The 12,442-nt window shown below is 34.8% G+C and overlaps 1 protein-coding gene across 1 annotated transcript in view; it reads right to left on the bottom strand.

Moving 5' to 3' along the window:
- Positions 1–1,718: 1,718 nt before the first annotated feature.
- Positions 1,719–12,442, bottom strand: part of LOC106463980 — a 52,590-nt gene continuing 41,866 nt past the window's right edge. Inside the window, exons 9-12 of the mRNA XM_013924082.2 lie at positions 10,244–10,438; positions 8,626–8,790; positions 2,840–2,922; positions 1,719–1,934 (exon numbers count right to left, since the gene is read on the bottom strand). Of these exons, the coding sequence (XP_013779536.2) occupies positions 1,719–1,934; positions 2,840–2,922; positions 8,626–8,790; positions 10,244–10,438 (659 nt within the window). The remainder of the gene's footprint in view (positions 1,935–2,839; positions 2,923–8,625; positions 8,791–10,243; positions 10,439–12,442) is intronic.

The raw sequence follows: 12,442 nt of genomic DNA, 5'->3' as shown, positions 1-12,442 counted from the left end.
AACATTTAACTGACCTCTATAAGAAGAGTATAGTCCATTTGTCGTCATCACAGGCTCTTCAGGTTAGGGAACTTTTGGCGAATTATGCAGACATATTTTCGAAAGAAGATCATGACCTCGGCTGCACAGACCTTGTAGAGCACAGAATAAACACAGGCAATCACCATCCAATAAAGATCCCACCAAGGAGAATAGCTCCAGCAAAGTGACAAGAGATGGAGAAGTTCATGGATGGCCTGATTAAGGAAGGGATAATCGAGAAATCAGATAGTCCCTGGTCAGCTCCCGTCGTGTTAGTCCAGAAGAAAAGATGGGACCCAACATTGATGTGTGGACTTCAGGGCTCTTAACAGTATAACCAAAAATGACTCATATCCACTGCCAAGAATTGATGATACTCTTGATGCCCTAAGTGGAGCCAGGTAGTTTTCAGCTCTGGACTTAAAGTCTGGTTTCCATCAAGTGAAAATGGCTGAAGCTAGATAGTAGATAGTTTGAGAGGCTGATGGAAAGAGTACTGAAAGGCCTACAATGGAGGATAGCCCTAGTGTACTTGGATGATGTCCCTTTGTTTGCACCAACGTTTTATGAGGAAATGTCCTGGCTAGAGGAAGTATTCAAGCATTTGAAAGCAGCAAACCCCAAACTCCATCCCAAGAAATGCCACTTGTTCTAGAAAGAGGTGCTTTACTTGACAAAATTAAAATTCAACAAAGTATCTTAATTTTACAGGACGTATCTTCTTTTGTACTGGTCTCAATCTCATTGGCTTCTGCTTCACGTGGGATTCATCTGCTTCATCAGGAAATGCCCCATTATCAGTAGCTGTCACATCAGTGGTAGTAACTTCATTAACGGCTTCACTGTCTTGAAAGAATGCTGGCAAGAAACTGTCCATTCAAACTTCTGGCCTTTTTTGTCAAATAATGTAGTGGAGCAGCTATAGTTGCAAGAAACTTCTTAACTCTCCCACATTGTCCGGTGTTGTCCAATCACGCACTGCTTTCACCTTGTTAGGATCAGTTTGCACACCATGCTCACTTACAATGTGATCGTTTGTAAATTCTGTACATTTAATTAAGTTATTGTTAATTATCTATTGGTTTAATGTAAGTGGCTATTGTTCGGGACGAACAATACTAAGGAAGGGGCAGTGTTACGACAGCAGAAGTCACGTCACACTGCTGGCACATGTGTGACTGAATTTCTCGAATTATTGGGGAATTTAGCAAATTTTGTTAGTATATAAGCCTGGTGAGAATATCTAGCGAAGTTAAGCGAAAAGTAGTTACGGTGAGGTCCGGGTAATTTACGATTCTGTTTCGAGCTAGTGTGTGTTTTGCACTCGTAGAGAGCGAAATTATCGAGATTGTGAATCGCTGTGATTTATAGCGTGTATTATAAAATTTGTTAAGTTTAAGGTGACGAGAAACGTATTGACTGTGGAATTACTGGGTACTAAAAGTTTGTATCAAGGAAGAACGAATCAAGAAAGGACTTGTATCGCTGAAGTTCCTCGGAAAGAATTTCTACCAGAAATTAACAAACAAGCAGATACGTAACAATAATTTTACATCACATCACTTGATAAAATGTGAAAGCTCCAATCTTTTATCTATACAAGCTTTATCACTGAATAAGGCACACACACACACACACATATATATATATTATTATTATTATTATTCCATATAACAAATGCCTAATCTACAAGAACTTCAGATTAACATATTACCTTTGACTTCAAAGTAAAAGTCAGGTTGCACACGCTGATTGTCTGCTCGTACAATATCCCACTCATAGTTCACAGCCCCTCCTTTTAATGTAGAAAAATGGCTAACCAACATAAATTCTCCACACTGTGGCACAGTTCTGGGACCAGTTATTAAAAGATAAGCTCTATTGGTAGTCTGAACCTTTGGAGCAAGTATTACCTAGAAGTTCCCAAAGTGTAAGACAAAAATAAACATTAAGCTTTAATTCTTTCTTAAGAGTTCATCATGTGAGTGAATTTCACAAAAAAAATTAACAATCAAGTGATATATTGATTTTTTTTTATAATTTCAATTTATTTAGGATAGATATTCTGAATCTGCAATTAAAACATCATACTGCATATTCAGTACTAACCCTGTCCCACTCAAGTAACCTAATTGTCAAGTCACACTTCAGAAAATACAAGCTCAGTCAGTGATAAGGTATCATTACTCAGACATCACATCTTCTCTTCTTGGTCTATTAACTTATAAAATTGTGAAGTTACATAAAAAAGGATATACAAATAACCCAGTTTTTCCTTGGTGAATAGAAATATGAGACATATCTTTTTAAACAGGTATAGTTTGGTGTGGAGTTAATCACATATCTCATTAAACAGGTGTATACTTTGGTGTGCTAGTTAACCACATATCTGATTAAACAGGTGCATAGTTTGGTGTGGAGTTAACCACAAATGTTATTAAACAGGTATTTAACTCCACACCAAACTCCACATACCTTATTAAACAAGTATAGTTTGGTGTGGTTAACTCTTTCATCTTTTTTTAATTCTATCCAAGAAGCTTTAATTAATTTAGAATGAGAAATAACCTGGGTTTTATTTAATTATGAATTGTGAAGTTGATAAATTATATCAGAGATTAAAAATAAAATAAAAACTTGTTTGCTGATGTACTCATAATAAATGTGTTAAAATATCTCGAGAATAATGATCGGTTTATTGTAAGTTTAACCTCTGAGATGTTATCATACTTAGAACTTTCAATACTCAATCCATTAGACACTAGTAAGGATAAGTACAATAACTTTTTTCATTAATTACTGAAGTTTGTTCACCTACCAAGTTTTCAGATTTTGGAATGGCAATTTTCTGATTATCTTCTACAAGTACTTCTGACATTAAAGATATTGTTGGAGAATTAACTATAGAAAAGAAAAATGTACATTAAAAATGACAAGTATGAAAAAAAAATTAGTGACAGACTGCTGTCTACCAAATGTAATAAAAACAATATAAGTAATGAAAACCCCTAAACAGATGAGTTGAAAACACAACATGTTTGAACACATTTAAATGAGATGGTTATAAGAAGACATGAATTTTTAATTTATTGTTATGATAAAAGGGTTGATACATCAATTGAAAACTGGTAATTAAAAATATTAGATAGGATGAGAGGAATATATATAGTTATTAAAACAAACAGTGATCACCAGAAATCAGCTAGTATTGTTTAAGTAAAGAATATAAAAAAGTTGTTTAGTACGATTAATGTTATACACAACCACTGACACTTTTTGGCTATATTAAGTTATTGAAACATTGGGCCAGGTTGTACATTTTTAAAATTGTACATATAGAAAAAATGTGTTTTTAAAAACACAGTAATACCTTCTTGGTTAATTAGTGAATGCAGTTTCATATGACTGAAAGGGAGTATTTATAAAATTTCTAATTGTGACTGTGTACTAAACAAAATCTAGCAACTATCAAGATATGCAATAAACTATTAATGAGCAGTTTAATTGAAAACACTAGACTAAGGCTAGTTGATTCTCCAGGCTTGACTAGGTCACTTTTGTGCAATAACTGAATACTGTAGAATTAAAAAAACAACAATAGTGAATTGTTATTTTAATAATAGTTATTAATTTGTGATAAATATTCTATTAAAATTTCAGAAATATTTGCTTAAGAACTATGCACAGCACATTTATTAGGTTTGAACAGAAAAACAGGAACGGGGGGTCATGTGACTGGGCAAAGTGTCTTTAAGCTTCATTATTTCAACTTTGCTTTTATTTACCTTATGGCAAAATTCGAGTCACCTTCATTTTTCATCTCAGTTAATAACCTACATAACCATATCAATTTAAAATATTCAAAATAAATAACTTTCTCTGCCACAGCAAGTTCAAATATTCAAAATAAATAGTAACAAATAGTATCATCACACTTTTGGTTTTCAAACTCTTGACATAAGCCAATAAAACCATCAAAACTCTATAAACTTATCCATATTTCCATAACTCAGCATGCAGGCATAAGCCACTCAGCACACCCGATCTGACCTCCTCACTGAAAATATGTCAATACCAATTACATGTGTCAGTTGTTATTAAAAACGTGTGTCAAAACAGAGAAAAAAGTAAGACTGTATATTGTATTCATAGACACAAATGGATTAATGATTGTCACTGGATTATGGAAAAGTGTTAACTGTGATTGGGAAAAAGAGTCACATCTTTTTTTTGGGCAACTTATATTGGTGTATTTTTGATTGAATTGTTTTGTCATGGTAGATAATCATTAATTACATATGGTATGTATCATAAAATGTCCATTTCAAACTGCCTTTACTCATTAATTTACAGATAAAATCATATTTTCAGAACCCTGAACCACATTATTTTTTCTTTGGTTTAATATGTCTGGTTTTACCAAAATATATATTCATTAACTTTTTTTCAAAGAGAATAAAAAGAAACTGAAAGTTAACATTTTCCTAAAATGTAAATGTATTTCCAATAATTCTGATCTCTGCTGACACTATAGCTATTTCTCGATCTCCAGGGTTTCCACTCTTTACCTGTCTAAGGATTGAAAATGCTTGATCTAGTCTTTTATACCCCCACTAGAATTCGCTTGGTAAGTTCTAATTTGCAAAATTCTTCACCAACTTCAATGTACCCTCTACTTAAGTACTGTATGTAAGCACCTCATTCAGATAATTTAATCACTATTTCAAGACATAAACCAGCTTTTAGTGGGGAAGTAGGGTGGGAGAGTGTCAATGAAGGTAAGTATTATTGGAAATACATTTTCAGTTTAGGAAAATGTTAACTTCTAAAACATACTTACCTCCACTGACACTATAGCTAGAATCCCGCATTGAGAAGTTAGAGGGGCTGGTGCAGGCTTGAACCATACAGAAAGCATCTGTATAGAAGAGAAGGGTACCAAGATAAAGATGGTCCAAGAGTGGGGGAGCTGCTCTACATCCAGAAAATGTATGCTCTTCACCAGGAACTCAGTTCCTATATCAAAGGTGGAACAGAATATGAGTAATCGTCAGTATAGGTCAGCTCCAACTCCACAACTCGGGATTGGAATTAAGTGGACATGGTACCTATATCCCATGTAGGTGGCTAGGGCTATTGGACTACAATGTTATATATAATTTTTATTGGATTCCAACCTGTAGCCATAGAGTGATGCATTTTGCACCACCAGAATCATGACGAAAAAGTAAGGCAACACCGAAGTGGAGAAACTGTAGAAGTTAAACCCTTATGTTGGGCAAAAGGACATATAACTTCCAACCACGAAGATTGAGTTTCCGAACATCTGGATGGAGAATGTCTGATTGAGGTTGTCTCAGAGATTGCCAATGTGGAAAAGGTAGAGGAAGACATACCTGCAGCTACCAAAGAAGCAGAAGCCACGTTTGAACTGTTCAATATGGTACAACCAAGATATCTCGATAGGGAGTGGAGCGAACCATAATCAGGCACCAGGGCAATAGTCAATTCGGGGGAAAGGCATACAGATGTAAACCTGTCCAGTCCTGACTGAACAAATTTACTGCCAATGCTTGAAGATGAGGTATTAGAGAGCAAATCCACTGAAAAACCTCATGATGTATCATCCATTCTGTTGGAAAAATCCAGTTGGATTGAGCCAAGTGATCTGCAATTAAACTCATCACTCCTAGAACAGGACATGCTAAAAGACTGATACGATGGGAATGAGCCTAGTACAGAAGATCCAAGGTCTCGAGAATGTGTGCCTCTTTGACGAGAAATCTGAATACTACTGTGGAATTGTCAGAATGTATCATGACAATATTTCTCTTCAAGAGAGACAGACCTTGAACATTGCACGGTGTACTGCAAGGAGTTCAAGAATGTTGATATGGAGGGTAGACTCAACTTCTGTTTAAATACCCTGGAACTCCTGACCTTGAAGATAAGTTCATCATCTCTGAAGAGATGCATCTGTGAATAGATTGGTGATGTTGCTCCTGAATAATGAGACAGGATGATCCAAAGGATCGGAATGCATTATTCATCGATCGTGCAGAGATCACTAAAGGGACCTCATATGTGCTTGTCCCAAAGGAATCCACACATCCCCAAAAGAGAGAGAACCATTTGTGCAGTAGGAGAAGGAGACATAAGTAAAAGCCTGACAGCTCTTTTTGTGGTTTGAAACCTGATAGAGGTTGTTTGAGCAAGACTTAAAGAGTATTGAAACACACAACCAGATGGACAAGATATTGTGTCGGTGACAGAATAGATTTCTCCAGTCTGATAAGGAAGCCCACTTTTGTGGCTTCTAAAAGGAGAGTCTGAAAGTACTGTTCTGCTAATTGACGGGATGGTGCCAGAAGAAGCCGGTCGTTCATATAATGATTTGTGTACAGGGCCAAGGAATGTAGATGATGAGAAAAAGCTAAAACAACTCTGCAGAAGACAAAAGGTGTTGATGCAGGACCAAAAAGTAGAGTCCTGAACTGCAGAACCAGACTGTTGTGCATAAATCTGAGAAACTGAGGGAATATGGAGATAAGTATTGGTAACATTGAAATTGGTCATCCAGAGCCCTGGTGCAAAGTGCCATCATAGGTTGAGAAAGTATTTCATAGTAAATCAAGGAATATCTAAAATTAGTTGAGTCAAGACAGATTGATGATTTCACACCAATCTCCTGTTTTCTTGAGTACAACAAATAAAAAGTAATAAATTACCGGAAGAACTAGATCAACCCACTCTACTGCCCTTTTGACTAACAACTCTCTTATAACCTGGGAACAAAGCTCCACTCATCATGAATATGTTGGAAGTGACAAAGCAACAGGTTGTGCAGATAAAGGTGGTGGTGATGTAAACTGAATGACTAGCCCTGAATCCAGCACATGGAATACCCATGGGTTCCTAGTGAAAGAACTCCATATGTCCAGAAAGTGATGTAAATGTGGTCCCACTGCTCCCCTACCCACAGGATAGAAACCGACGCTTTTTGTAGACGACCGTCTGAGCTGAAAATCCTCTAGTATACGGACAGACTCTATTATGGGAACCAATAGATCTAGGAACTGAAGGAGGGGGATGGGAAAACTATGAACTGACTCCCAAATTAACACCAGAAAGGTGAGAAGTCAATGATGATAAAGAAGAATGTAAACAAGCTGAATTAAATCTTAATTCTAACATCTCTGGAACTTCAGCAAACAACATGGGATGGAGAAAAGGAACTTCCTGTAACTCCCTGAGGACAGAAGACAGCAAACAAACACTTTTTAACAAAGAATCTCTACCCAACAACAACCAACTCGTCCTCAAATTGCTGAGTAGAACATTGATAGGCTTCCAACAAAAGTTGGATCGAAGATAAATACCTCAGGACAGTCATGAGGGTAAAACGAATCCAAGGAAACTGTGATCTGTTTAAAGTGATCACAGGTTCCAATCGAGACCCCCATAAAGTCCAAAAAAGGGGGTCCATTCGTTGAGAATCTAAATATACCTCCTCCTGGCAGTGCTAAGCCAAAGCATACTATTACAATAAATGTGGGGGACAAGACATAGCTATCCTGTCATGTAACTGAGTGGCAAATCTCCAATCATGAATAGCAATATAAGGAGGAGAAGGAAAAACCTTGCTGCCAACAATGAAGGGGTAGAGTCAAATGCAATAGGAGAGACCCTCAAAACCTTACATACCACAGTAACCAACTGAAAAAAAGGGGCAGGAGGTGGCTGATCAAAATTGTCCTCTGTTGAAGCCGACCTAGTAAAACCAGAAAAAGCGAGTCTTAAGTTCTCCCCAGCTGGTCCAGACCATTTGAAAAAGCCGCCTCAAAACCCCCAGAAGAGACACCCTCGGTCCACATATGTGTCCATCTCACAATGGATCATATCATGGACAGCCTCGATTGAGAGTGACCCCTCCCTGGCCAGTGATAAATACCAGATAACAGAGCTGGAAAAGGAGAGGTCTGAATGGCCTCCATAATATAAACATTAACTTGGTATGTTTGTTTTTTTATTATTATTAAAGTAGTTTATAAATATATGAATATATATCCATAGTAACGCAAACAACATTCAAAGTCAAAACAGAAACTGTGAATAATCACAACACTACTGTTTATAGAACCCCATGCTGAAATCTTCCTCGAGAAAAAGTGATTAAATTATCTGAATGAGGTGCTTATCTACAGTACCCAGATAAAGGGCTAATTGAAGTTGGTGGAGAAATTTGAATTTAGAATTTGCCAAGGGCATTTGAGTGGGGTATAAAAGACTGGAACAAGCGTTTTCAATCCTTAGAAGGGCAAAGAGTGAAAACCTTGGACATCAAGAAATAGCTATAGTGTCAGCAGAGGTAAGTATGCTTTGGAAATTTTATTACTGCTGTAAGGCATGTTGAAAAATTCTACTAACATTAACATACAACTTCTGATGCACGTTTATATATTGTGTTTTATAGTCTTTTCCCATAGTATTTAATAAATCTGCAATAGAAACAAACAATGTTTATTACATAGAACTGTAAGCAAGGTATATATTAACTTTTCATGAGGATTGACACAAACTACTGTAATTCTAATATTTACTTACCACTAATACGTTTTTCTGAGCTGATGACCAGCTGATTTTTTGTTGCCCATTTACAAAGTGTGCCCTCTCCTAACAACTGCATTGTCTTAGCTGTAAGTATACTGTGACATCCTTGAAGTTCCATAATATTAACTGGGCGATCAAACACTACACTTACAGTACTACCTGCCAAATTATTAAATCACATCATTCATATCAGACTAATGCTTTCATTTAGATGCAAAAAATATTTATCAAATAAGGTTATGAAAAATTATTTTGCAAATACATAGCATAAACTTGAAATAAAGCAACAAAACATTGTATTCATGCAAATTCTGAAAAGGAATATCTAAACTCCTGTGGAGGCAATGGATAATTTCATATTGATATTTATTGTTACATAGATATTTATCAATTAAAATTTCAGCATAAAAGTCGTTCCTCAAGCAATTCATTATTGGATTGCAATGTCATGAGAATTGCTCAAGTGCTTTTAATGCCCCCCCCCCCCCGAGTCTTATTTCACCTTTATTATACAAATAAAAAGATAAAAATAAACAAACAGAATTTGTTTAAACTTTCTAACATTTTAGGCATTTCAGGCCCCTCAAACTTGAAACACCTTCTCTCATCTCAAGCCAATTATCCTTAGCTATATCAACTAAGGTGTTTTTAAGGTATTTTACTGGCAGGTTTTAAAGACAGAGATTTGAAAATCAACAAAATTTGTTAAACCACAGTAAATGAGAGTTTATAAATGAAGCTAGTAGCCTTAGAAAAGCAAAAGCTTCACCATTATTAGATACTTTTATTATAATATGAATTTTGACATCAAGATAAGGTAAACATAAAGAAAAATTCTCAAAATACTTGTAAATATTTACTAGTTTCTTTTATATTCCAAACCTTGTAAGTGAAACAGTTAATAGGTACAGTGGACAGAATGATAGGGAAAACAATCTGCAAGATATCTCAGAATATATACTTTAAGCTTTCCAGTTACATTTTAAAAACAACAATAATTCCTCAGTAAACCACACATCACTGAGCTGTACCAAGTTCTGTTGAAATTGTATAAATTTTCATGAAAAACAAACGAACAATTTTACTTCCACTATGCTTTTTGCTTATAACCACATAATGTACAAAAATAACATTAATAACAATTTCTTTAAAAAAAAAATTGAACAAAATTCTTGTTTTAACCCTTCTGCTATCAAACATTCAACACATGTATATAATAAACATGATCTAAGTATGGGTTTTGTATTGTTTTACCTGGAAAAATCAATCAAATGATTAGCTTTATAGGCATTGGATAAAAATATACTAAGCTAAGGAAAAAAAATCTAATCTAATGCAAAACTATGGGTACATAATATCCCATTGTGTTTGTTATTAGCACAAAGCTACACAACTGGCTATCTGTGCTATGCCTACCGTGGGTATTGAAACCTAATTTTCATTGTGATAAGCCCTTCAATTTACAGCTAAGCCACAAGGAGACATCCCAATAATACAACAAAGGGTGGTTAAAAAAAAAGAGAGAGAAAGATAAGATTTAATAGGTATTATTTATTTTCCATGTGCTTATTAAAAAAAAGAGAAGATATACTAGTTTTAATGCATTGCTCACCATCTTCAGTAGTATAAGCTTCACCAACTTCAGGGGGTCCAGCGTAAAATGTAAAAGAAAATGTTTTGGATAACTCATGTTGACCATCCAAAGAGGGAGTCACCGTTATATTCTGTGAAGAACTTGGAAAAGGAAGGTCACAAGTATGAGGAGCATTCTGATTTCCAACGATAACACGCCTTTCTTTTGGCCAGTCTAAATAAGCAAAATAAGTTCTTTGCATCCACATAAAAAATGTGCATGTTGTCTACGGCTAAATGTTTGTTTGACATATACCAGCAGTTTCTAGATAATTAGGGTATTATCACCAAATTTCAGATTTTTTTAAATGTAATCTGAGTTTAGACATTAGTTGGATGAAGAAAATAAATTAGTCTAAAGACAGATATGGGTAGATAGAAAATATTTAATCAATGTACTCTACAAAATATCATCTTATGTTACAACAAGAAACAAACTGCACTTTTAAGGGCCTAAAGCAACATATATAATCAAATGTTTGTTTATTTTATAACTAAAACTTATTAGTTCACTTATTTGATACAAGGTGGATTTATGTAAATGTTACTCGGTTACTATTATATAATTATATTTAATTTTGATTTATATATATATATAATACTATAACAACTCTATCAAGTATACAATTAAATACGTAAAAAATGTTGATAAAAATGTCTCTGGTATTTACATTCTGAATAAATTCATTGAACCTAATAAGTAAATCTTTAATTGATTTTGATTAAATCAAGAGAATATAATTCATGCTTCTAATTCTATACTTATAGAGTTATAAAGCTTGAAAGTACAATTTTATATTCTCCATCATATTCTGTAAAACTAAATTAATTCAAAATGAAGATCATCCACAAAATACTTTTCTGAAGTAATGTCAATCGTTACATTTAAAACGAGTATGCATCAGAAATAGATATAAAGTTGCTAACATGCATCACCAAGTGGCATCTTCTAACCTATAGAGCAGTTATAAAAAATAACAAATTTAAAACACGCTGACTAGTCACTTTTATATTAGGAGACTCTCACACACACACACTTGTCAAACACAGTGTCCTTTCTGCATATATATCTAATATAGAATGATCAAATGATGTGCCAGGTAACTGCTTAACCCAGTGGTTCCCAATGTGCAAGGTAAGACTGCTGGGGGGTGCAATATTGCTGAAAGGGAATGATGCAAGATACCTTCGAAGAGCCTCAAAATAACCAGTCTCATGGGTGACTAAAATTTTAATATAGTAAATAATGGTTATACTTAAGGGGGGAAGATATGTAGTCTTATCATGATTAGCTTCCAAGTCAGCGAGAAAAAATATTACTCTGACCTTCAAATGAACTGATAGTAGGTATCCATCAAGTAGGAGGGACATTATCAAAGTGCTTCTTTCATAACCTGTCCAAAGACATTCGCCAATTTTTCAACTACGACTATGAAAACTGTGGCCATCAACTATAAGTGACCAACTGAGGAAAGCAAAGATATTACACTTTATGTTAACTGATTGACTCTTTTAAGATTCATCTATCTGCAACTGTTCATATATCATGTAAAGGATATTACAATAAATGCCATTGGTGAGTGACAACTATTTATTTTGAAAAACTACTCATTTCAGATGCAAACAAAAAACATGGCACAAGTAGTGCTTAGAACACAAACTGTAGACAATGAATGACTGAAAGTAAATAACTTGGTTTGGTAAATCGTGTTCTAACTTTTTCTGTACTGACAAGTTCAAACATAGAAAAAATAAATGAGGCACATAACCATAATTGTGTTTTTCTAAAAGTACGAGAAACTGTTGATGCATAATGGTGTGTGGAAGGGTTTTTGTGTCAGAGGTTAGGTCCTTTGATTGCTTTAACTGGGCTCATAAAATCCACAATGTACTTAAATGTTACTGCTAATCATATGAATCCACAATAATGAATGTTTTCCCCAATGAAAAAATCATCCAAAATTGATTTGAAGAGAACTACAGTGATTTCAGTCATTCACCTCAGCCAGAACATCACTGAATTAGAACAAGATAAATCATCTAGGCAAAAAGTGATCTATCCTAATATTACATGGAAGTCCCAGTAAAATGGTGATTCATCTTAATATTACATGGAAGTCCCAATAAAATGGTAATGCACCCTAATATTACACGGAAGTCTCAGTAAAATGGTGATGTA

Source organism: Limulus polyphemus, unplaced genomic scaffold (assembly GCF_000517525.1).
Source record: "Limulus polyphemus unplaced genomic scaffold, Limulus_polyphemus-2.1.2 Scaffold1533, whole genome shotgun sequence".
NCBI classification, from domain to species: domain Eukaryota; kingdom Metazoa; phylum Arthropoda; class Merostomata; order Xiphosura; family Limulidae; genus Limulus; species Limulus polyphemus.
This window is presented reverse-complemented; position numbering and strand designations above follow the sequence as displayed.